We start from the raw sequence: 27300 nt of genomic DNA on the forward strand, positions 1-27300 counted from the left end.
GTGGAATGGTGGAGCGAAAAAAAAACATGCTCAACAGGAAAATTCGACTTGATTATATCATTCGTACAACTGATAATCACTGCTTTTGACCAAAATATTCAAATGAATACACAACACACAAAATTATTGTTGTGTGTTTATTATTGGGAATATATAATATTTATTTTTTCTGTTTATATTTATAATTTATTTTTATATAATGTACATTTTTGGAACTCAAGTGGGTCACTTGAAAATAGTAAATGGATCACTCAATGACCCATGGGTCATAAAATTGCCGACACTGCTAACTGCTGGCGATATGTTTGAAGATAACTGGAAGCGAAAATAGCTCAACTAACTTACCCAGTGGCACGAACTAAACGAGCCAAAATCAATCTCTTGGTCTCATTATCAAACTTGGTAATGCCGGGGGTTTCAAACTTCTGACGAATCCAATTGCACTGTTCCAAGGAATTGATAAACATAAATTCAACTCCAATATGGCGACAGTAGGCATTTTCAAGTCTAGACAGGATGTCCTTTAAAGGAAGTTGGCGTTCTTTGCCACCAATGAATGTTGTCGCAGGCAACTTGAAGACTCTATTCATGTCTTTTTCACCTAGAAAGGCAACCATTTAGAAAGAGGGATAAAGAAGCAAAAGGCTTGCCTTAAATGGATTAAATGTTTTGGGTCATCTTTGTATAGATTTTTTGTTTAATTGTATTGTTTTTCTAGTTCTAATACTGTCCCACTTAAACAAATATTATTCTATTGGATAAACATTCTATTTCATAATCTTGTAAATTTTACTAAGTTTGTTTTTACTCAATGAAGTTTATTTTTTTTTCTTCTCTTTTTAAACCTAATAATAGTTCCAAATAATACTACCTAGACACAAAATCACATTAATCAATGTTATTTACAAAATAAAACAAAAAAAATTAAGACAAACCACATCCCCTGTAAATGTCAGGGAATGATATGGAGGAGGGAAGGACAAATAAATCCTAAAAATAACAAAGGATATTTTCCTTTCATCTCACAACAGGCTTTACAAAAAACCTAACAATAACAATAACAGGAAAAATGTCCTGTTACCATTATCAACATACTTGAGACTCAGCTCATTCTTGCAAATAGGCAGCGTGAGGCCGGGCATTGCCAACATTTGATTTACAGATATAGTTATTTCATTTATGAGATATACATAATGTTACAAAATACACCTGTGCACATACATGGTATGTTGTTGCTGACCCTGTAGTATTATTATTATTTTTTATATTTTTATCTTTCTTTCTTATTATAGTGAATTTAAATGATGTTATATGTATGTGTTTTTTACCTGATTCAACCCACGTCAATCGTTTGTTTTTGGGTGAATCATATTGATTTTTGTATGTAAATTGTTGCTAAAGTCAAATAAATATATCATATCAATACAATACCGTTTGTGAGTATTCATCGGTACTTTTTCTGTATTGAGCTACTCAGTTTCCGAAAGACATCGCAATAAACATTTGTATTGATTTTTTCATCAAAATTAAATAAAACATTCCCCTAGGATAGCCAGCTCTAACAGCTTGTAATACATAGTTGACAGGCAACGACGTTTATGAAACAGGCATATGAAACACGTGCCAATACATTACAATTGTCCCTATCAATGATAGTTTAAGTTTTCATTGCACTTATTTACATTTTTTCTCTTCCTCTCTTTTTATTATCAAACTGAATTTATTTTACTTTATGGATATCCGTCAAATAAAAACCAAAACACATAAATGAGCACATTACTTCTCGAAGCACTTACATGTAAAAGTTCGACTGAAAATGTGCATTGTTTCTATTAAAGTGTAAGTTAGAATTCAGCATATTGGGTAAGGATGGAGAGGGGCAATAGCTCCCAACATATTTACGGTTCCTAGTCATTTTAAGTTTTAACGTTACTCTTTTCTCTCATTTGAAAAACTTCTCATTATTTATACTTTAACTTACCCCCTTTATAATCTGTTTATAGCAGGTAAATTATGCACTGCGAAAAAATGTGCATCAGAATAAAACGTTCCAAAAAATGGGAATAAACCTTTAGAAGCTGCTGAACATTTTTATAAGGCTTTTCAATACCTTAGATTCGTGATTCCCAACGTGGGCTGCAGGCCCCACCGGTGGGACCTGGCAATATTTTGGTGGGTCATGGGCAGGACGTGCACCCTTCACCTGACTATACTTTTGAACCTTAAAAAAAAAAAAAAAAAAAAAAAAAAAAAAAAAAAAACATGTGAATGACGTTAAATTCGTTTGCATTCGCTGCAAAAAAGATACATGATAGTATTGCAGTAACGTCATGCATTGTACAAAAGGTGTTATATAAAAAATGCCTAGAGGACGACCCCCCCCCCCCCAAAAAAACTAAGTTAATGGCCTTTTAAGCCTCCTTCAGGTGAATGCTTGTAAAATTTTGAATAAAAATTTAAATATCAACAGGGGGGAGGGAGGGGGGGCATCGCGATTTTATAAATTCCTAGGTGGGGCATAACCTAAAATTGTTTGGGAGCCACTGCCTTAGACCAAACAGATATCTCATTATTTTTGGGTTTCACGACACTTTGAAGAAAATGGTCACTCTGAAGCACAAAATGGCAGTTTGTTGAGGCAAATCTTTAGGAATATCTTAAAGGAGCACTAAAATTTAAAAAACGTCCTTTGAGTAACCTTTCCCTCCCCCCTCCACGTACCAGTAAACACTTGAATAAGATCTATTTTTTTAACTCAAAATACCACAGCAATAAGAAAAAAATTCCGAGGATAATCTGTGACAGCTCTTCTATCACCCTAAGAAAATTTTTGAGCCCTAGACTACACTCGGATGATTGAAGAAACTATAAAGATTTCATATTGATACTAAGAGAATGGGTTCAAAAGAAGTAACTGGCTTTCTCAAAATACGTAGGCATGCACGCATCTTCAAACCTGAAAAACAATAAATAGAAAGAATGATGTGAGCGTGAAAGGAAAGATGTGATGTTTTATTTTCTTTTATCGTGACCAGCAGTATATATGAAGGTAACCTAACCTGAAATCTTTTTATCAGAACGTCTACCATAAAGGATCATTGGAAGCCAACCAAACCTGATGTAAAATTCAGCACTAGAGTTGCAGTTGTGCGTTTTGAGTATCCAAGCATAATCCAACCTCTTTGGGGGGAAAAGGTAAGTAAATTCTTGTCATCATGACGTCTACAAGATATGGTTATCAGATTTCAACTAAACTTGGTGGGAAGTGAAACCCAGTCTCATACTTATTACTTTTGAGAGTCAGAGGTGAATCAACCTTTATGGAGGAAGGGTTTCTAAGCTCTTCCCAGCCCTGAAGGGGACATCGGACCTCCCCAGAACTTGACGGGAAGTAGGAACTAGTATTCTAGTTGAACCTTTTAAGTCTCAGGACAGAATCTAACCTTTGCATATGATGGGGAATTTCTAAATTCTTGTCCCTAGGACAGGCTGTCCAAAGTCGACAAATCTTGGTTGGAATTCAGAACTAGGGTCCTAAATCTGCCTTTTGGGGACTAAGACACGATCAAACCTCTATCGGAGGGTGAAAAAGATTCCTAATTTTTTTTAAACAGGGCATCTAACAGAAGAGGCTGTTAAATCTAATCCAAACTTTTGGGAGAAGAATAAATACCCTAGCTACGCCTTTTGAGGGAATGTATCTGATTCAACTTCTGTGGAGGGAGGGAGTCCCAAAATTCTTGTTCACATTTTTAGAACAGGTTGTTGGATCTCAATCAAAGTTAAAGGAAGGTAAGAGTTGGTAGACAGTTTATAGATCACAACAAAACTTAGAGGAGAGTGAGAGCTTATTTCCATATTACCTTTTTTCAGGTCTGCATGACCCTATTTGATTTTGTAGAGTAAAGGAGTGTCTAAACTCTTATCGTCAATACACAAAATTGATGAGAGATAACAGCTCTTTTTCTAGTTGTACCTCTCGGAGGTCCAGGACTAATCAGACCTCTTTGGATGGATGAGAGGTCACTAAGGCATGGTCATCAGGATATGTACCACAAAGAAAGTCAGATATCAACCAAATTTAATTCAAAGTAACAGTCATTGCATTAGCTATGCCTGCTCAGGGCCTGGCACTGATTCGACCCTGTGGGGTGGAGGAGGGTAGGGTCCCTAAATGCTTGTGATTAGCCCAGATACCAGACATGGCCGCAAGCAAGAACTAGGATATGGTTTTGCCCTTTGAAGATCTACGCCTTGTCCAAGTTCTGCAGGGAGAACCGGGCTTTTGGAATCTCTTGATATTAGTCTAATTACTAAACTGATGTTGGAATTCCTTCGAAATCGGCCCAACAGCAGCAGTTATGGCTTCAAGTGCCTGTACCTGCCCGACCTGCCCTCTGTGATAGAAGAACTGAATTATTGTCACCCAAATCCATCAGAAGAGGTTATGGGACCTAAATTGAGTGAGGCTTAGATTAGCAGCTAGGGGTATGGTTGCAGCTTTAGCAGACTAGCCGATACATTGTTAAGCAATAGACGCAAGGTCCACATGAATTGCATATTGCTGCTCAGCTTTGACCCACGGACCGCAGTTACTAAAAAACCATACAGCTTTCGCACTGAAAGAGTAGTTGGATAAATGCCTTAATTCAATTCACTTTGATCTATTATGAAGAAAAATGATTACATATTTAACAGTTTAAAGTAAGTTTTACATAATATAATTTAAGCCTAATGCACGAACTAAATTTTGCTCAAGGCTTTTCATTTTATTCCCGTTATAATTACTTTGCTTATCTGTGTATCCCTTCCTCACCATTAGGCTTTAATCACAATACATTCAAACCCAGTAACTATCCGAGATTTTATAAATTTCCAGAAACCTTGGGTTCAATACAAACTGGACAACTTCAGACATTTTACTTGTATATTCTCCTCCTTAAATCTAACTGAAAACTGAAACTATTCCCCTTCCTAAAACCGGTGCATTTGAAGGAGAAAATGTTCAATTACTGACCCTCTCCCCATTGATCAGTCCTGATCATGCTCAGCTTATATTCAAGGTATCTCGGTTATATCTTCATCAGCCTAATGATATTCTGGCACTATAACTAAAACATGGGACAGGCGATGGATTCCGAAAGCTGAATTCTATAAAGTCCCTAGATCAAGAGTTTTTCAGTTTGTCAAAACCACTACTATAATCAAATGAATTTAAGCACGTCTATGAGTCAGCATAGATATAAGGTTCAGGCTGTCGTGTTTTCCAAACTTCTTTGGGAAGGTCCCCGAACCTTTTTTAGGGGACACCCATCTTGTACCGGACCCTACTTCTTTAGGTAATTTGTATAAATTTGAATGTCACCCACCACGCCCAGCTAGGCCAGTGTTTCGTTTATTCTTATCAAGCTCACAATGTAAACAACTCTTGAGAAAAGAAAATTAAGAAATAGAAAAAAGTGTTTTTTTTTAAATAAGCCAGAAATATAAATAATACGACTGAAATCACAAATGAAAAAGTGACGATCTGTAAAGAGTGCAATACTTGTCAAATCGCAAAAAATAAGCCGAAAATAAGGATCTTCTTTTTTTTTAAACACGAATTTCTTATTGTATCATCCGATTAAGCTTGAAAAATTACATTTGGTAAATGACTGAGCTGAATTTTGCCAAAATACAATCTTAGATACTGCATTCTTAAAAATGCTGCCAGACATTCTATGATATGCAAAGGGGTAATAAGAGGGGATCCATTAAAACGTCGATACTTCCATAGACATGCATGGGAAAAATAGGCACGAGCTTTGGTACGAGCCCAACAAAAATTACTTTAGCGCAAAAACAATGAAAAAACCAACGAATTATAATGAATCGCTAAGTCAAATACCTTCACAGCTTATTGAGCTAAATGCAATAGTGCCTTAAACCACCAATATAACAATAACTGAAATATGTTTAGTCCATTACTAGCATTAAAATAGTGTTAATCGCATGTCTCTAAGATAAGATCCTATGGCACTCCCGTCGCTACACAAATGGAAACGCTAAACAAAACAATTACCATAAAAAAAGAACAAACTACACAGAGCAAGAGGGACAGTAACTAAAATGCAGACTATGAACAAAATAATAAAGGATAAAAAAGAAGCAGGTTACTTTGTATCAATTGAATAGGGCTGTCACTGTCAGGTAGAGGTACGTGATGCAGTGGCACATTCAAAGCCAACATTTTTGAAAACTTTTCTGGAAGATAATAACGTGTGAATAGGGCAAATGCTAATATCGTCGACACTCAACTTTCGTTTTATTTACTTTTATTTATGTCCTATTCACAGTGTTCTCTCGGTCTTGTTGTATTTATTGTAACTTTTACTATTTTTTGGTCATAAGAACGAATTAAGCTGACGTCTGATTAGTCATGCTCCTGCACGTGTTTTGCAAGACATTTATACTTAGGCTTGGAAATCTACCTAGGCATACCCATGAACGCCATTTTATGACCATTTTAATGTCTTGCCATTTTAATGCATCCTGGTTGACTGGACCTGAATATTTTGACACAGCCTTCTCGGCTCAGAGTTCTAGTAGCAATTGCCCCTCCCCATTTTACGCCCTAGGTTCAAGTATCATGAAATTTATTTTACATTACTACAACAACGTCAAGTAATCTTCCAACTGGAAGACCCAGACTGGAATTTCTAGATGTTTACTGTGGTTGCACACTATTCCCTTGGGTTAGGACATTCTTCTTTTCTTGGCTTAGGGTCACTTAAATCTGTTTAAAATTGCGGATGCGAATGGGTCTAGAAGTGACAAACGGCGCAACTTAAGTACTTTCACTTCTGGCCCACTGTAAAGATACGGAAAAGGATCCAGTTAAAAAATGAATAAGTCTAGTCAGACAAAAGTGATGCAACATTAACGGACATGAGTAATTAAAACACAATTTTTGTCAAGAGACTGCCATATCAAACGCTATTAGATGACAGAACTGTGAATAGAATGACAAAGAAGTAAATAAAACGACGCAAAAACTAATACGCGGAATACCTCATCAGTATGTATGAGGTCGTAATTCTTTGAGGGGGGGGGGGTTACCCTTGGATGCAGACATGCGCTAAATATTATTAACGCATTCAAACTGTGTTTCCACTCCCTATTGTCTATTGTTTAGTGCTTAGGTACCTCCATAACAAAAGAGGAGAAACATGGAGGTGCATTGTCTGTTTCAATAAGTTTAAAAATTAGGGATTTTAATAGATATTTAAATCCCTAAATCTCAGCTTTTACAAATAATAGCTTAAATGGAGAAAAGATGAAAGCAAAAAATGATATGAAGCATTCACATTGACAGCAAATACTAGACAAATTAAAAATCATTTAGTAAACGTTTCATGCATACATACGTGTTTCGCTGCATAGTCTATTTTCATTTTTTTTTTTCCTGCTAAGAAATCCAGATAAAATTTTAATTGAAACCAATCTCCCCAAGTCCAAAAACGAACATAAAAGAAATAACGGTTTTGAATCTGATGCGCCAATAATTTCTTTATAAGATGTAAAGTCGAACTGGCAACCATGTTAAAACAAAGAGAGAAAAATCTCAAAATGAATAACAAAACGATGGGATTGCGACCAGTAGAAGGAAAGGAAAAGACACCAAACGACGAATGTTTCACCTGTATAAAACTCGGCGTCTTCAGGACTAAATAAAGAAGAAACTAATTAAATGAGTAAAGATAAAACCTAATCAAAGAGTACCATAATACTAAAAGTAGTATTAATTGTATATATAGATATTGGTTTGTTTCTTATTTGGTTATTGTTTTTAGTTTTAGATTTAATTTTTTTTTAGATTTACTCTTTTAATTAGTAAATCCAAAATTTACTAAATTTATTGGATTACTCTTTTAATTCTTTACTCTTTTAATTAGTTTCTTCTATATCTAGCTCTGAAGACGCATAATTTTATACAGGCGAAATATTCGTCGTTTGGTGTCTTTTCCTTTCCTTCTACTGGTCGTAACCCCATCGTTTTGTTATTCATTTTGAGATTTTTCACTCTTTGTTTTGTCATCTGCTAGGAATCATTTCCAGTTTATTTTGGCAGTTGCTTATTGGCTTGATTACGGAAACTTTTATTCCTATGGGATTGGTTTTAATGGTATTTTAGAATGGACTAGGTCAAATTGACTTCTAAGGACTTTTTCTAAGCATGATGGGAAACATATTTCTGTCATTGGTTTGGTATTGATTCTTATCTCTAGTGAATATCGTTGTGACTGTATCAAAGGTCTCAATCAAGTGCATTAGCGAAAAACCTTAAAACAACAGTAAAAAGTGGACTTGGTGGGATTGACTTATGAAACGCTCGATTTTCGGGAATTAATTGTTGAGTCCAATTAGATCAAAACTAGTCCAATAAGTCAAATAGACAAATTCTAACCATATTCAATAAAAAAAAAAGTTTTTTGACTGAAAGTAAGGAGCGACATTAAAACTTAAGACGAACAGAAATTATTCCGTATATGAAAGGGGCTGTCCCCTCCTCAACGCCTCGCTCTTTACGCTAAAGTTTTTATTGTTTTTAAAAATAAAGTTTTGAGAAAGATAAAAACTTTAGCGTAAAGAGCGAGGCGTTGAGGACGGAACAGCCCCTTTCATATACGGAATAATTTATGTTCGTTTTAAGTTTTAATATCGCTCCTTGCTTTCAGTTAAAAACAGACTTGTTTTTTTAATTTAATTTCTTAATATTTTTAAATTAATTCAGGGTTTGATTTTGGCTCATCGTACATGAATAATTAAAACAAAATTTGCATATTAATTTTACTTTATTTTTGGCTAAATGGGTTTCTCTAAATTTGTTTAGTTTTATTTACGAACGTTTTTATTAGTAATAAATATACGTAACTTACGAATTAACTTACGTAATGAACTTATATATTAGTATATTTTTATTACATATATTAGGGGGTTCACCCCCTAGTCAATACCTCGCTCTTTACGCTAAAGTTCGAATTTTTTCCCAATTCTTTAAAAATGGCTTCTTAATCACAAAGGCCTTAAATTAGAATACATAGATCTTATGAAAGTACTAAGAAAACTTTAGCGTAAAGAGCGAGGTATTGACTAGGGTGTGAACCCAATCATATACGTAATAGTTTCTGTTCGTTTTAAGTTTTGATGTGGAAAAGTTTTTCAGTTGAAAAATATTTTTTTTTTATTTAACTTCTGATCGTTTTTTTTTTAATTAATGCTGGGAAATTCAGCTCCCCCTTCATAGCAATGTCCCTTCCCCCATGAAAACTTTCCCCATGGACAGATCCTCCCACGTACCCCCCGACCCACCCACCCCCACTACCAGAAAAAATCTCCTCTGAAAACGTCTGTATACTTCCCAATAACCAATACTATATGTAAGCATTGGGCAAAGTTCATAACTTGCAGCCCTTCCCCCGGAGACTGTGGGGGATTAAGTCATCCTAAAAGACATATTCATTATATTTTTCGACCATGCTGAACACAATGGCTATCTTAAAATTTTGATCGGCTGACTTTGGGAAATAAATGAGCGTAGGAGGGGGCCTAGTTGCCCTCCTTTTGGTGGTCACTTAAAAGGGGCACTAGAACTTTTAATTTCCGTTCGAATGAGCCCTCCCGCGATATTTTAGGACCACTGGGTCGATTCAATCACCCCTGAAAAAAAAAAAAAAAAAAAAAAAAAAAAAAACATGCAGCCGTGATTTTTCTTGTGGCAAAAAAAAACAAAAAAACAAAATTCCACATTTTTGCAGATAGGAGCTTGAAACCTCTACAATAGGGTTCTCTGATACGCTGAATTTGATGGTGTGATTTTGATTAAGGCACTATGGTTTTTAGGGGGCGTTTCCCCCTTTGTTGAAAATAAAACAAATTTTCTCAGGTAACTTTTTCTCGCGTAACTTTTGACGAGTAGAACTAAACTTGATGAAACTTATATATTTGAAATTAGCATAAAAATCTGATTCTTTTGATGTATATATTGGTATCAAAATTCCGTTTTTTAGAGTTTCGGTTACTATTGAGTGGGGTCGCTCCTTTCTTAAAGTTCGTTACCACGAACTGTTTGAAAAGTAAAAGTTCCCGAGTAAAAGCATTACCACGTTAAAAAAAAAAAAAAAAAAAAAAATGAGCGACACCTTAACAAAAGGAAGATGTGAGGTAATTAAGACGATGCATACGAAGACTTTTTCCAAACTTCGTTCATGGCATCCGATTTTGCAACATTTAGAATTCATTTTCAACACTTTCCAGAAATTAATGCACAATTCTGTTTTTTTAACTCATTTGCAAATTATAATCTCTCGTTGTTTTTTCACACTCGTTACGTTTTGTATCTAAACAGCCGCATTAGCAACATCAGCAATTTAGCAATTAGCAATTTGTATATTGCAATCTGTATTTCGAAATTCAGGAAAAGACAAGTTTGATGTAATTTAAGTTCAAACTTAATCGCAAAACGCAACTTAGTTGTAAGTCGCTAAACGCTAGATACTGTTGGTAATTTTTTTTTAACACTAAAGCCAAATTCCTCTATTTCCGTTTTCGATACTCAGTGCTTGTTAGCGGTAATTCTCTAAGCGGTACAATCCGAATTCACGTTAAGTCAGAAAATCTTCGTTATTATCACAAAATTAGGCTACAAAAAATCTCGGTTGCATAAGATGCGTGCTCTTTTCATCATTCAGTCACTTACCTAAATTATAGCTACTATATTGCAATTCAGGAGGCAAACTTGAATCAAGATCTGCTTGATTGATTCCTAACGGATCTAAAGCAGCTAGGTGATGACCCCGAATCTAAAAAAAGCAACAAAAAGAAAATATACACGAATATCCAATAAGCATGCAATGCAAGCTAAAAACAATAAATACATAAAAACAAACGAAGTAAAAATAAAAACAAAAAATAACGAAGAGAATGAGTCAAAGCCGTGAGAATCCTATGTTCAAACTATGAACCCCCCCCCCCTCCGTCACTTCATAAGCAGGTAAGAAGTTCGTAAATCTAAGCAACTTAGGTCTTTAAAACGAACCGCAGAAGAGGGACATTCACCACTACCCAGTCGTTGGATCGCATCTAGAATTTTCTCTAGTTTCTCTAGTTCTCTAGTGTTTTTTACAGTAAACAAAAAGCTTGAAAGAATAAGAAGATAAGTCTATAAACCAGGATTAAAGCTTTGGAAGCTACTGTGATGACGGTGGTCAAATATGGCAGAAGTGGCAGAAGCCTTGAATAGGCACAAGGATTGTGAGCCGTACTCATTTTAATTTTTGATCGTTTTTACTTTAGCTCGGTTATCTATTGTAATTTCTGTTCGTTTTGGGTCTCATTTATTTATTGATGCTGATATGTGTTAGTTTTAAGGTTCCTTCACATTGAATTTCGGCTTTCCGTTCTCCCCTTCACACTGAACTCCGTAAGCCTTTCGTAAGACTCATAACCCTTCCTAAGACCTTACGTTAACGTATCCGTAAGTCAAAACACAATGCTAGAGGTCTGATGGAAGAATTTCAAAATATTTCAACTTCTTACGTTTACGTTTGAGCAAAATGGAACTTAGATGAACAAATATTTGGGTTTGTAAAAGCTAGAAAATGTTATATAGCTCAAAGGACCCTGTTTTCAAGGACAAACAATTTAAATTAAATTCTTTGGAAAGTCTCATCCAACTTTTTCATCAGCAGGAAAGAAAGTAGTAAGTATAGATTGTCTGGATTTATAGGCCTAGGCTAGGATAGGCTATGCTTTGATAAATATTGCTAGTTTTTTTCAATTCTCTTTGGGTTTTAGATTAAAATAAAACGTTTTGTGGTACAGTTAATCATTTAAAATGATATTTAGGACATTAGTTTTGTAACTTAACTCAGGATTTAAAATGTTCTTTATGAGATTGAAGCAAGAATAAATTTAGATTAGGATCTAACCTACTTTGGTACATTTAAATGGATAGTTTGATCTAGTTTCTCAACATCCTCTATAATGAAAAAGATTTAGGATCATTGAGAAAAAATAAAGACTTTAAGTTAATTTCTTGGGCAATATAGAAGTTTTATATAGGCTATCTTAGGGATATATCCAGGACCATTAGGGAAGATAAGGTGCGCTGTCAGAAACACATATGATACAGGAAAAGAGCATAAAACAAGAAATCTAATGGTATATTTTTAAGTTTATTAAGCCATTTTCTCCTACAAAGCTGCTGATCTGTAATGCTACCTTGCATTGTATTACCAGTCCCCATGATTGGGTTCACTATGGGCTATTTAAGGCTGTTTGTTTTTTCTCAAAATGATAAAACTGTACAATATTACCTAAGTTTTGATTAGAAATAAGTACAAAAATGTTACAAGCATTAATGATCTGCAAAGTTTTGTTTATAACATAGGCAATAGGCTATATATTTTAAATTATTTTTTTACAACAATAATTTATTTACATTTCCAACATGTGAAAATTATATTTATGGAATTCACAATAGACAGCGTATTCACAGTAGGCTACAGCAATATTTCCTGTGGTGTTGAAATATATTTGTATGGATTTATTGACACAGATAGATATATCAACTACCAAACATTACTAAGAATTTAAATGAAGGATAAAACCATTTAGTAAAAAGATTTGAATGACATAGTTGGAAATAATATTTGGTCATTATATCTATGTAATGTGTGATCTTTAAGAACTTTGTCAGAAAGGAAGGAAAATGTCATAGAAAAACATGAACTCTGAAATAAAGAAAAAAAAAGAGAATAGTAAATACAATGTCATCATTTCCCCAAACACCTGTGTGTGGATATTGTCTTCAAGTAAAAGTTGATTTTGACTAACTTTAGTTGGACCCAAAGCAACCTTAAAATTTGATGCAAACACAACAAATTGTATTGTATTTTAAAGCTTCAAATCAGGACACTGAATATGCATGGTTTTTTGGCACATCACCAACATGTTTTAAGTGACACTCAACTTTGATAAGCAAATGGAAATACAGTAGAGTCTATTGAGTATTTATGCATTGAGGTATTATAGTAGTAAAGAAATGATATTAATTCAGTTAGTACCCTAACAAATGTTGTATAATTGGATGTAGGCAAAGTACTTGTTTCAATAAATTTGATTTAAGGCACAGTAAATTTTACTTCTTTTCTAAGTGATCCTTGACTTTCTGTGGTCCAAAAATTCTTTTTTTATTGCTCCATAGAATTAATTAGCTATGGAGTTTGTGCTATTGAGGAGAAAAATTAACTAAATCTCCACAATATATTTTATGAATAAGCTGCAATAAAAATTGGGCTATAAAATGAGTATGTTAAAAGTTTAAAAATTGAAAAATTTAGTAATCATTGATTTTTTTTCTAGTTAATGAGCTTATGAAAAGATGGGGGAGCTTGAGAACCTGAGAGACCACTATGTCTACCTAAAGAAAAAAGGGAGATCTACAAGTGGATCTGGTGCTAGTATAAGCTTGAAGCCAGAATACCAAAAGTTTGTACAAAGAATGAACTTACTTTCTGAACATATAATTGAAAGGAACCATAAGACAAAAGGGAACACTGTTCAAGATGAGAATATATTAGTGGACATTTATTCAGAGTGTGCAGGGGGTGCCAATATTATAACTATGATGAAGTGAATGATGCTGATTCTATTACCTTTCGCGAAGAAATTCTCATTAGCAATCAAACAGACATCCAAAGATGTCAAGCTTCTAGTAGGCAATAAATATTTACATCAAAAATCCAAAATCAAACTCATAATAGAACAAAGACAGGGTCTAGAGATCAAACAGACCTGAAGGAACAGCAAGCAATTGACAAAAAAAAGCAGCAATGACCAGCATGATCTGGAGTGGTACTTTCTACAATCACTGTTATCTCATCTGAATAAAGAACCGGATGACTCAAAATTGGAGTTCCAGATGGAGATCATGAAGGCAGTTAAAAAATACTTTAATCGTTCAGTGTATTTTTAGTTTTATAGACGAACTTAATAAAGCTTTTTTTCTCTCTTTAAGGTAAGCATTAAATTATATGAAAAAAATGTCTAGTAGGTCTAAAAAAAAATAAATATTCCAGCAATATAAATAATTAATAATAATAACACTAGTACCAGAGTAAAAACATGATATAAGAAAATACTTTTGACATTTCTATGTCTTTGTTTTGAAATGTATTAACTGGTTCTAGATTTCTTTGAAAAAAAATCTAATAGCTATAATTAGGTGTCTTAATTCTATGGGATATGGTGAAAAACAATGTAAAGAGACGCTTTTTAACATAAAGCTTTTAAAAATGTGTAAGAAGACATGCCTGCCATGAAACTGAAACTAAAGAAAAAAAAAACGGATTTAGAGAAATTTGGAAACTGCCATGCAGTGTCCTTTCCCTTTGCCAGTGTTCACTTCAAGAGGTTATAAAAAAAAACCTGAAGCCCCTCTAAAATGGCATCAGATCAAAATGAAAAGTATACTGTTGGAGTCAGTATGGTCAAAAACCTAGAAAAAGGAAATTACAGCCCCCTTCCTTACACAACAAGGAAAACCACTTTTTTGCATGGGTAGCGCTGAAAATTGACGTTGCAGTGTGAAGGGAAGATTTTCGGTGTGAAGGAACATAAACGTAAGACCCGTAACATGAAACGTAACAACCTTAGGACTAAACGTAACGTAAAGTCTTACGTTTTCAATGTGAAGGAACCTTTACGCTTGGTAGATCAATTGATTCGATTTTTGCTCATTTTTGGTTTAATTTACTTTCTTGGTAAAATTTTTTTTTGTTCTTCATTTTTCTTTGAAAAACTTATCTTGTGGAAAGAATTTTTTTTACAATCGTTACAATCGTTCATACCTTCTGCAATAGGTCTCGCATATTTTCGATCCTTAAAGTTTGGCAATTTTACAACTTTAAGTTGTTTTTTTTAATTTTTACATTATAAAATTTTAAATTTCCATTAAAAAATTTCACGATCTTACGTCCGAAACACCTTGTAAACATACTTTTGTTGATTCTTGGGGTGCCAATTAAGCATAATAGTCCTCTTAAACTTTTACTGGCTATGTAATTATATCTTCGGATTATTCATACCTCCCTTTCTCTCCAAACATTTATTGGAGCGTAACAGACAGTTTCTATTAGCATAATTAAGAATTTAGCAATCTTCAATCACCTCAGAAAAGCTGATACTACCACTGGATGGTATTAGCCTCTAGAATTAAATGTGTACAGCTCAACAGACACCGCTTCCGCAATTCATAAATATAGGCAGAACCGTGACCATTTAAAGCATGTTTTTTTCAGCTGGGGGTAAACGCTTAGATAACTTACTGGAGAGAACGAAACATGTTAAGAAAATAATTCTTACTTCATAATATGCAGAATAATCATAGTTAAGACATTTTGCATGCAGCCTCGCTACACTTTAACCCCCCCCCCCCACCCACCCTCAACGTGCAAATATATAGCCCAAATTATATATTTCCTATCTTAAGAAAACAATTCTGACTTCATAATATGCAGAATAGTCATAGTTAACATATTTTGCATGCAGCCCCGTTATACTTCACCCCCCCCCCCGTGATGCGCAAATATATAGCCCAAATTATATATTTCCTATATATTCTCCCAATACATCTCAGTTGTTTCAACCCGCGTAACCTGTAAATTGAATCAACTGCGACGAAATAAAAACTGGAAAATCAAGTTACGGATGGCAGAATGCATTTGAAATATATAATATGGGCTACATATTTGCCTATTAGGGGGGGGAATATAGCAAGGCTACATGCAAAATGTGTTAACTATGATTATTCTGCATATTATGAAGTAAGAATTGTTTTCTTAACATGTTTCGTTCTCTCCAGTTAGTTCTCTAGGCAAATACCCAGCTAGGGAAAACACCAATACGAATAAAGTGAACTAAATAATTAGAAAACAGCCTTCGTTTGAACATAGGAATTCGAAAAAAAGATCAAAGCTATGCATAAAACATTGAATAAAATGAGATTAATATGCGCAGTACAACATCAAAGATTACCAAAACTTTTGTTTAGCAGGTCTAATGGCATAACTTCCACAAACGGAGCATCACGACCTTGGTGAGACAAAATGTCGAGAGGATCCAGAGTTGCTGACAAATGTCCTCTTATCTAAAGGCACACACAAGTTAAAAACGAAACTAAACAAGACACAACTTCTGGAATGGAAACATTAAGAGGAACATAAATTAAAAATGTATTCTGTTTACTAGATGTTCATTAAAAAAAAAACAGAAAAAAAAACACACTGACGTATTCAGAGCGGCGAAGAGCTGGTTTTAGTGATAGTTACTTTAGCTGGCCGCCTATAGATTACGTGTAGCACAATAGCACGGGCTCAGGGTTACTAAGATAGCACGAAAGTGCTATTTTAGCACTATTGCAGTATAAATTTTTTACTATAGCAAAAAAATCGCTGTGTAGCATGCAAATTTGAGCATTTGTAGCACTTTAGGAACTGACCGTGCTGGCAACCCTGGTGGCTATACTTAAAACCCTTAATATAGGGGTTTTTGAAGAGCCATAGTAGGTTCTATAGTAGGATCTCAATTTTCGTAGAACTCGGGTTAGAAAGAGAAAAAGGTTCTAGTAACAGGCCTTTACCTACGGGTCAAATTCGGAGAGGCATAGGAAGTAAGAGAAACCAGTCAAAATTGGGACTAAATAAAGTACAATGGTGCATAAATTTATACTGTATGTAGGAAATAGACGCAACGTCGTGGTCTCGTGGGATATACCGTCAGCCACACATTTAGGTCAAATTTCAGTCCAAGAAAAAAACTATTAGCTCAAAACCTTTAAAAACCATGAATTCACGATCCCGATTGTCCTTGTGACAGTATTTTAATGATCTGGATTATTAGTGGATCACGGGAAATTTTTAGTCCAATCCGATTAGTCAGAAAAAAAGGCCTCTAACATTGATACTTTCTACATAACGAAGTCCAAGAAAAGTTACAATTTTCGAGCTATATATTATTTAAAGTCGAAAACAACAAACTGATAAGATTTGACGGAACATTTAACCAACTACAAGGACATGCTACGAATCAAGTATAACAACATTTCATCATGAGACAAGATAAAAATAAAGTGGCAAAGTGCCCTGAACTCAATTATTACCTGACTTAATTTTCTTATATCTCAAAGGAGCACGATCATCTTTTGTTTTATTCTTTTGAACATAAAAAAGTAAAAGTAAAGACAAACAAATTACAAGTTCCTTTTTCTAGGCATAGCCTAGAAAAAGGCTATGCCTAACCTTTATGCAAGGCTAGACATAACCTTTTTCTCATTTAAACTAATGAGAATGAAATAATGCTCTAAAATATATTTGACTAGAAAACAGACGAGTTGGTGCAGTCCGTTATATTTTTTTTTATATAAACCTTTATTGATCTATATGTTAATTTCTAATGTCAAAAAAAGAAAAAATTACCGGCATATATCAAGTTTATGGTTAAGGGACAAATCAGGTATACAGGCTATCCCTACTTTCAAGAATTTCCAAAAGACAGGCAAAAGAGTTAAAAACAAATTAAAACAACAGGGGCCTTAATTGTGCATCCAATGACACCCCAATAATGCATCCAATGACACCCCAATATCATGCTGGTAAGGTGAAAATTTTGCACCATGCAACCGAGCAGTGAAAATCTTATATCCATGTTGCACTGGTGGAGGAAGTCTCTATTTAGTATTTACAATTTCATTCCTTCAATGCTTTTCATGAGTATTATTGTCCCCATCTACATACTAAACGATAGTTATGTATCCCCCACAAAAAAATAACTTAGGAAAGAAGTATAGGTTCTAACGGCTTGAACTCATTCTTCTAGAACTATCAATTGACAAAATTTCATCCTTTTTTATAATATGGTCGTCAATATTAGTCAGTATATGTTGTCAATGATTGACAACAATCATTTTCCTCTTTTGCTTTTCCAAAGAGTTGGATTTTTAACTTCTTATTTACAAAATCTGTGAATGCAATCCAAAAATAAAAGCAGGTGAACGTTCATTTGCAAGAATAGTTGAATAGTCCCTACAAAAACAAACTAGCCTCTTCTCTGGAAGGAAGTGTTGTAGGCCTACTCTGTTTTATTTAGGCAAATTTTCAAGAGTATCGTGATGATAAAATTTGTCTTTTTATGAATTAAACAAGCCAATTGGATTTCACTCTGATCAGAAAAGGGGCTTTATTTTTAGGGGTCATATATCATGGAAAGAAGTATAGCAGATAAAAAAAGAATTAGGTAATTTTTTTACAAAGAACCTTAAACAGGATCACACAATAACTGCACTATCCCTAAGGACAAATAGACCAAACAACATCTTTTCTGGAACAAAGCGTCATAATTTTTTTGTATAAGGAATGCTTCCCGACATCATGACAACAAAAATTTTCATTTTAGCAATTAAACAAGCCAACAAAGCTAAGGATTTCATTCTTATCAGAATAGGAATTTTAATACATAAATATAAAAATCGTGTATAACAAGCAGCAATAATTTTTTTTTTTTTTTTTTTTTTACGAAAAGCAGAAGAAAGTGGATATTTCTTTAGCAGAAACCTCAAACAAGAAGAAGACTATAATGATTTCATTTATTCTTCGATAAAAACATGCCAATTCTACTGTGCAAGATTTGATCAAAACCCAATTACTGGGTAACCCCAAGAAAAAAATTATACGCAACATCTTATGACACGTGTACCATCTAATGAATCTAAGCTAAACAAAGTCACTCGAAAATTCAAGAACATATTTTAGGAGTCAAGAAAAAAAATAGTTTTTCTTAGCTATTTAATTTTCATATTAAAAATTACATTCGCCAAGGGCTTGGTCTTATCAAAGAAACCATACATCATTTTAAAAGAGTACAATAAAAGCACGTCTTGCTCAGCCACAAACAAAACTCATTACCTCAACATCAGAAATTATATTTACAATGATATTTACCTGGTATGATCTAATGATTGCTTGGACTGCAAGATGGTCATCAATAGTCTTTTCGTTAACTTGAAGTGCGCCAAGGCCTTGTTCTTGAGATAAATGCGGCACAAGGGCAGATATTGGTACCTATGATACAAGACAGGTAACAAATCATATCTCTGCACTTTTCGCAGTATTGTTTTCATAGGTTTTTTTTTGGTAAAAAAAAAAAAAAAAAAAAAAAAAAAAAACTTACAATCCGTAAGGGTTCCAACAAGCCGTTCAACCCTCCCAAAAATGGCAACAAGTTTTTCATTGTTTGAGAATTAAATCACATTAGTGTCTACGCTGCTGTTTTTAGAAATTTAACACCAGAAAGCTTAAAATTTCGACACGTTATCACGTGTCAAAATGCGGGATGAAGGCGATAATTACTAGTTTATCTGATACAAGACATGTCACAAAAAACCTTCAAAATTTAAAAAGGTAGACAAAAAATCATCCGTGTACTTTTTGTATGCCATGAAAATGAAAAATAATAAAGAAGCTATATGAGAGAAAAATGCGGCTTTAAGAGAGGGAGAAGATATGTTGACCAGTTTTCACACTCAGATTAATAACTGAAAAATGTCAAAATTATCAGACTCTTTTAGTTCTGAGTTAACGATCCAGCTAACAGGAGAGCTTAACTGAGTTCCTATTATTGTATGGTATACAGATAAATACCTAAGACCGATTAGTGCTATGCACGAGAATCATACTGCTGCAGTTAAGGTGGGGAGCGAGGTTAGCTGCTGGTTAGGTGTGCAATCAAGAGTTAAGCATGGTCGTCTGTTATCTAACTTTATAAGGATTATTTGAGGGCCTTCGTCCTAAGCAACACGGCAAATGCTATAGAAGAAAATAAGATTAAATGGAAAGGTACAACTTTTCTAGACTTATCTCTAGTTCCCACATGCTGCGTTTTACGATAAAGTGCATTTTGAGCTACGCATTGAATTTACAATAACAAAAAACGCACATAAATATCTTAAAAATCGTACACAAGATGCGAGAAAATCGCATCTGCCCTTACCCTATCTTACATTGGATGAATTTCAATCCATTTACTTTTGTTAAATTTTTACTATTGCTAAGAAATAATGAGCAAGATCCCAGGAATGGCTACAAAATCTCAATCAACTGGTCATCGTTTTCATTCATTGGCTATTCACTTGCTTCCTGAGCACCATTTCTCCCATGCAATGACAAACTTCAAAGGATGCGGATTTGCGTTTGTCCGTATAAATGCTGGTGAAAAATCGCGCACAATCCGCAAAACCATTGCAATTTTTCACATAAAGCAGTGTACGGGAATTAAGGGTTAGATTATAAAGTAGAACAGACCAAATTTCGCTTGTAAACATAAGAATGACCAGGGTTGAAATTATTACCATTTTGAAACACGATAACGATTGCGCTATGCCGCACTAAAGAAGTCACGATGTCGCTGTAATTGACGTCAGATGCAAATTCTTTTTTTACACGTTAGAAAGAATAGGAAGATAAGACTTCGCCTCCCTCTTTACACTCTCCCAGGAAGTTCGTATTTCTTTTAAATCTTTCCTTCTGGCACCCCCCCCCCAGTGGACGACCTGGTTTTTGTTTGGCCCTAGACGGTTGGCTGACAATATTTGGCAATCTGTCATCCGAATATGGTTTGATCCCACTTTCTTATAATAATAGACATTTTATTTTAATATGGCTAGACCACAACTCACAGGTGAAGAATGATGGGCTTCAAATGATCTTACTTTTTGATAAACTAGGGTCAAACGAAACACAGGACGTCCTTGAATGTAACGGGAAGAAGTCATTAGGAAATATTTAATATCTAGGAACTTCACGAGAGGGAGTAAAAAGTGAAGCTCTTAAGACAATGAGGTGGAGGAGAAGCGTCTGCAGCTGTGTTAGTCTATGGCGGATTGGTGTAGCAAAGGACTGTCAGAAGTAGTAGTAGTCATCTGTTCTTATTCTTTCTCGATATAATGTTAACAAAAATACCGCAGTAAAGTCATAAATATGAGAGTTAAGAGCTGAGACTCACTTCAAGGCCTGTACTTAGGTAAAAAAAAAAGGGGAAAAGAAATATATATTGGATCTTGGAGTAGTTTTATAACTACTAAATGTTCGTTTAATATAGTTTTGCAATCTCTGTCATTACACTGGATCACACAGTATTTGCTGTAGAAAGTTCTGTCGTAAATTTAATGCTACTTATCACGCCAATTTAACACAATGTTATCATAATTTTTACACTGTCCACTGTTTTTGGCACTCCAATTTTCAAAAGTTAATTTTCGAAATTCAAAATGATATTATGTTCTTTTTATCACTAATGGTGTTTGCGTAGTGATCTTTGGGGTCTCTTTAGCAGAATTTACGGTGCTTCAGACACAAATTTAAAAAAACATCCAAGTGAAAATTAAAGACGATAAAAAGGAACTCTGACAACATTTTCTTTCCCAAGTATGTAATAATGGGGGCGGTCTTCAAACCTGTGCCTCCCACCTCCCCAAGGAAAGACACCATGAGAATTGACCTATTGGATAGTTTCAATTATATGGGCAGTACTATTTTTAGTATGAAATGTGGATAACGTAAGTGTAAAATGTGGAATAGCCAAGAGAGAGTGTTTTCCGGAGTTAAGTTTGGAAAAGTAGGAGTGTTAGAGCTAAAATCAAGAAACTAGAAGCCACAGTAGTGACAGTTGCCAAGTATGGTTTTGAAATGTCGGCGCTTCGAAAAGCTGATGAAGATATGCTAGATATTTTCCGGGGGAACTGTCTACTGACAGTTTTAGGTGCTCGTTTCAGTGACGGTACTTCAAAGAAAGTTTCATGAAGATTGTGGTTAAGATCCCACCGTTCATGGCTAAAATGAAAGGAATTTTAAGGAGTCACGTTAACGAGCAAAGACGAAAAGGTCAAGAACAGGAACGAAAGAGGTTACATTAACGAACGATACGTGGCGAAAAATCGCACAATAAGGCGATCCAGCTGGGGTCAAATACACAGCGCTGCTGGCGAGGACACCAAGGACAGTTTCTATAGTGATTTGAACGACATACTCAATACAGTACCTGAGCACGATGTATTAGTTGTGTGTGGCGACTTTAATGCCAAAGTTGGTAGTGATAATAGTTTTGCGCCTGATGTGCTAGGCCGACATGACCTGGGTGTTATCAATGATAACGGAGTGCGTCTGGTTGATATGTGTGCCAGCCGTAGCCTGATAGTAGGTGGATCATGGTTCCCCCCATCGTGAAGTACACAAATATAATTTGTCTTCACCTGACGGTGTTACAAGAAGTCAGATTGACCACATATTAGTGAAAAAGCATCATAGAACATCGCTGGAGGATGTGCAAACTTACCGTGGTGCAGATACATACTCTGACCACCAACTGGTGACTGCCAGTTTCAAACTTAAGCTGAAGACCGTGAAGAAATATAAAAAACACTATCAAGTCCTTTGACGTGTGGAAGCTCCAGGACCTTCGACAAGCGTACTGTGTAAATCTTGTTAATAGGTTTGCAAGTCTTTCGACTGAAGACACAACTGCAACAGTAAACGAGAGATGGGAGTCTATTGTACAATGTGTGCGGGGTGCCACCGAAGAAAATAGGGTATGCAAAAAAGAAAAGTGAGCAGTGGATCAGCGACAAATCTTGAAAACTTACCGAATTTCGGTAACGAATTACCGAAAAGAAGCCAAAATCATGTTGGAATTATGCGAGAGTGAGTCCACTGTCAAGTACAAAGATTTTTGAAATCTGAATATAAGGAAGCCCACAAGGTCGTAAAGCGGTCTACCAGAGCTGACAAACGGCTCTTTCTTGAGACAAAGGCGGCTGAAGCAGAGACAGCCGCCAGTAAGGGCGACACTCGGACAGTCTAACGTATCACAACGGAAATATCTGGAGATTTCAGAAAGTCGGCACCTGCAATTGAAAGTAAGGCTGGCCAACTTCTTACAAAAAAGGAAGACATTGATGAGATGGAAAGAATACTTCAATGAGGTACTAAGCTTTCCGCTGCCTACAAACCCTGTATCCCCTCCGGCTGAGCTATCGTTCCTCCAACTTGACATAAGCGAAGAACCTATAAGCCTGCTTGAAGTCATGACAGTATTACATTTGCTTAAGAATGGCAAATCTTCAGGAGTTGACGGCTTTCAGCCTGAACTCTTGAAGTATGGAGCTGAAATCATTGCCGTGCCCCTTCACAAGGCTCTTTCTCAGATATGGGAAACTTAAAATATTCCCATAGATTGGAAGACAGGGGTTATCGTCAAGCTCTTTAAAAACGGAAGAACAACCAACTGCAATAATTGGCGAGGTATCACTCTGCAGTCTGTAGGGGGTAAACTTTTCTGCCAAGTACTGCTGAACCGCATTCAGTCAAAAGTCGGAACAATACTAAGAGATGAGCAACATGGGTTTCGACCAGGGAGTTCAGATTTGATGTTCAGTTTCAGGGTACTCATAGAGAATTCTTCTAGGGGAAAGAGTATATATCTTTGTGCTTTAGATCTATCAAAAGCTTTCGATAGTGTATGTCATAGTCAGCTTTTTTCTGCTCTTCATGGTTGCGGTGTCAATCTATCGGTTATAATGCTTCTTCGTTACTGGTACTCATAATTCTTTCTTTCGGCTGAAATCGGCGCCAGATACTATTATTAAAGTGAAAAGAGGTTTAAGGCAAGGTGGAGTTTTATCTCCGACCCTATTTAAATTATGTATTTCAGGAGTTCTGGCAAAGATATCGGCTACCTATCTCTCTGGTTTTTCTGATGTTTCATATCTTGCCTATGCTGACCTGCTTCTTAAAAGCCGTACTAAAATTGGTCTATCGAACATAGTTTCTTGTGTTGCTACTTCTTTTTCAGATATAGTCCTTTGTCTTAATGTAGATAAATGTAAATTTCTTTCTTTTAACAAAAATTCTAGTGCTCCCCTTTGTTGTAGTGGCTTTACTATCCCTCTCGTAGATTCTCTTCGAAGGCTCGGCATTTCTGTTACTAATAGTCTTCCGAGCTTGCGCCAGCGACAATCTCAGATATTAATAAGAAAATTCAATTGGGATATGCTAAGATTGTTGCCAATAGAGGTAAATTTAATAAACTCGCGTTGGCCAAGCTCTCCTCAACTTTTTGTGACCATTCAATTCTTTTTGCTTCTGGAATTTTCGCCCTTCTTAAGAAAAATGAGTTAAAAAAATCCAGATTAATTATTTTAGATTTTGCAAATTTTTGTTGTTTCTTCCACCTTGGACTAAAAACAGGGTAATTATTAGTAAATTTCTTGTTCCTGATATTACTGTAAAACTAGAAGCACTACACAGAAAGCTTTCAAATACCGCTTGTATCTGTTTTTCTCCCCACCATCACCTTATCAGGTTTTTTGAGTCGTAAGTTATTTTTCTTTAATTTGTTTGTTTGTTTTTCTCTCTTTGGTCACTCCACATTTTTTAGTATTGTAAAGATTGAGTAAAAATCAAATAATGATAAAAATAATGACAGCTTGTGTCCATGTTTCTGTATGTTACTGCTTGTTAGATTCTGTAAATTGTGAGTTTTTTTCTCTTCTTCTTTTTCCCCTACTTTTATGTTATTTCCCTTTTGTTTTAGTTTCTTTTAAATTTTATGTGTTACTCTGTAACTGGTATTCTTTGATTTACATATTTATTTGCGTTGCATTTTTATGTGTTTTTTTCCGTGTTACTTCGCATTTTGTTCCTTTCTATAGTGTGGGTTAGAAATAAATAATAATTATAATAATAATAGAAGAAGCAAACGAATGGCAGACTGAAATTATTATTGCCTTCATTGACTTTTTGGAAGCGTTTGACTCGGTCCACTAAGACTCACCATAGAGAATACTACGGTATTATGAATTCCCCAACAAAATTGTTTGTGTGATTGTTATGCTATACGAGAATCTGGTATGTGCTGTACGGACTGATGATGGGGACCCTACCGAATGTTTCAGTGTGAAATTTTAGGTCCGCCAAGGATGTATCCTCTCCCCAGTGTTATTTGCTTTTCTCATCGACTATGTGCTTCGAATATGTAGTTTCAAAGGTGGAATTCAGCTGAACCAACACCGCACATTCTGTAACGATGATTTTGCTTATAATGTAGCCTTTATTTCTCCCTTAAGAGAGGAGCTACAGAATAATATCGCTGTACTCTCCAGTATGGCCGGGCGAGTTGGTCTGTCAATCAGTACACAGAAAACAAAAGTCATGCGAAAAAACGTCAATAACCTACCTGCCCCACCACTCAAAGTCGAATCTGATGTACTAGAGGAGGTTGAAGAGTTCAAGTACCTTGGTAGTGTCATTAAATGTGATGGTAGCCTTGAGCGGGAAATTACCAAACGTATTGCATGCGCAGGAAGCGCCTTTAATAAACTAAGAAATGTGTGGAGGAATCTAGCATACTCCATACAGCTCAAGTTCCAGCTTGTCAATAGTAACGTCCTTTCCGTACTAATGTACGGCTGCGAATCTTGGGCGTTGACTAAGCAGGTGGAAAAGCGAATGCAGGGTTTTGAGAACGTCTGACTTCGGCACGTCCTAATGATCCAGTGGAATGAAAAGCTCACCAACGCCTCTATACGTGAAAAGACAAATCAGCCCTTCGTGATCGATAGAATTGTGACTAATCGATGGTGATATTGGGGTCACATGATGCGGATGGGGGAGGGCCGCCCACCCCACGATGTGTGGTGTTGGGTTCCTTCTGGCATCAGAAGACGTGGTCGACAGAAGGCAACACTAGGCAAATGTCTTGAGAAGGATGCTGCGCTTTTGAAATCATCGCTCGAAGAACTTTGGTCAAAAGCTCAAGAGAGGTCGTCATAGAGGGGCACCGTTGTCGCCTTATGCGCCAGCCGGCGTGGGAAGACCTGAGTCTAAGTAAGTAAGCGATTTTACGAATAATCAGATAAGATTTTATCAAGTATGACTTGTATTATATCAGTTTTACAATCTAGTTCATCTGAATGATTGTTACAAGAAAGGCATACACAATATACAAATGAAATACAGCAAGTATAACAACGGGTTGATAAAATGATAAGATTGTATCAAGTATGACTTGTATTATATCAGTTTTACAATATAATTCTGAATGATCATTAAAAGACAGGCATATACAATATACAAATGAAATACAGCAAATATAAACAGAGAGGTACCTCATTAGGTTTAAGGGATCCCAAAGAAGGGGGTCTTGTGTAAGCTGCACCGGGCTCAGCTCCAGCTGTTGCACTCTTAAAGAAAGCATCCCAAGACTAAAATAGACAAAAACAATATTAATAATCACAAAAGAAAGTCTACCTAACCAAAAAACAAAAACAAAACAATAAAGCCCCTCAAAAATTAAAGAGCCATTATACACACACACAAAGAAAACTAATATTTATTTAGAGATATTTGTATTCGACATCTGCATACGAGTACTTTTTTTTAATCCATTCAATGTAGGCTATTTTTAGACCCAGGGAGTAGCTTTAGAGCCAAGAATCTCGGAAAAATATCAATGCATTTGATAGTTTTTTTTTTTTTTATACCGAATGAATTTCATATCCTTATATTGATTACTTAATTTTATACACGGGTCTTTGTTTCCATTGTATACTTCACCCCCCCCCCCCCAAAGATAAAACGAAAACAAATGACGAGATAATTGAAATATATACATATTTGTATTCGAAATTTGCATACGAATACTTTTTTTTAATCCATCAATGTAGGCTATGTATAGACCCAGGGAGTAGCTTTAGAGCCAAGAATCTCGGAAAAATATCAATGCATTTGATAGCTTTTTTTATACCAAATGAATTTCATATCCTTATATTGATTACTTAATTTTATACACAGGTCTTTGTTTCCATTGTATACTTCACGCCCCCCCCCCACCCCCACAAGGATAAAACGAAAACAAATTACGAGTAAAATTGAAATATATACATATTTGTATTCGACATTTGCATACGAATACTTTTTTTTAATCCATTCAATGTAGGCTATATGTAGACCCAGGGAGTAGCTTTAGAGCCAAGAATCTCGGAAAAATATCAATGCATTTGAATCCTTCATATCCTTATATTGATTACTCAATTTTATACAAGGGTCTTTGTTTCCATTGTATATTTCAGGCTCCCCCCCCCCCCACCCCCACAATGATAAAACGAAAACAAATGACGAGTAAAATTGAAATATATACATATTTGTATTCGAC

At 35.3% G+C, this 27300-nt stretch overlaps 2 protein-coding genes across 3 annotated transcripts in view; both read right to left on the reverse strand.

Annotated features, from left to right (window-relative positions):
* Window positions 1–19153, reverse strand: part of Ogdh (oxoglutarate dehydrogenase Nc73EF) — a 72901-nt gene extending 53748 nt beyond the window's left edge. The window contains exons 1-4 of one of the 2 annotated variants that reach the window (XM_089099375.1): window positions 19038–19153; window positions 10739–10841; window positions 6157–6243; window positions 346–601 (exon numbers count right to left, since the gene is read on the reverse strand). In XM_089099375.1, the coding sequence (XP_088955501.1) occupies window positions 346–601; window positions 6157–6229 (329 nt within the window). In that variant the 5' untranslated portion in view covers window positions 6230–6243; window positions 10739–10841; window positions 19038–19153. The remainder of the gene's footprint in view (window positions 1–345; window positions 602–6156; window positions 6244–10738; window positions 10842–19037) is intronic. The other variant, XM_089099376.1, reaches the window with a different exon arrangement.
* A 7041-nt stretch (window positions 19154–26194) lies between these two features.
* Window positions 26195–27300, reverse strand: part of LOC148945348 (2-oxoglutarate dehydrogenase complex component E1-like) — a 50301-nt gene continuing 49195 nt past the window's right edge. Inside the window, exon 3 of the mRNA XM_089099014.1 lies at window positions 26195–26350. Coding sequence (XP_088955140.1) covers window positions 26195–26350 — 156 coding nt within the window. The remainder of the gene's footprint in view (window positions 26351–27300) is intronic.

This window comes from Artemia sp. Qi Xiang Cuo, chromosome 13 (genome assembly GCF_049724085.1).
Source record: "Artemia sp. Qi Xiang Cuo chromosome 13, ASM4972408v1, whole genome shotgun sequence".
Lineage (NCBI taxonomy): Eukaryota > Metazoa > Arthropoda > Branchiopoda > Anostraca > Artemiidae > Artemia > Artemia sp. Qi Xiang Cuo.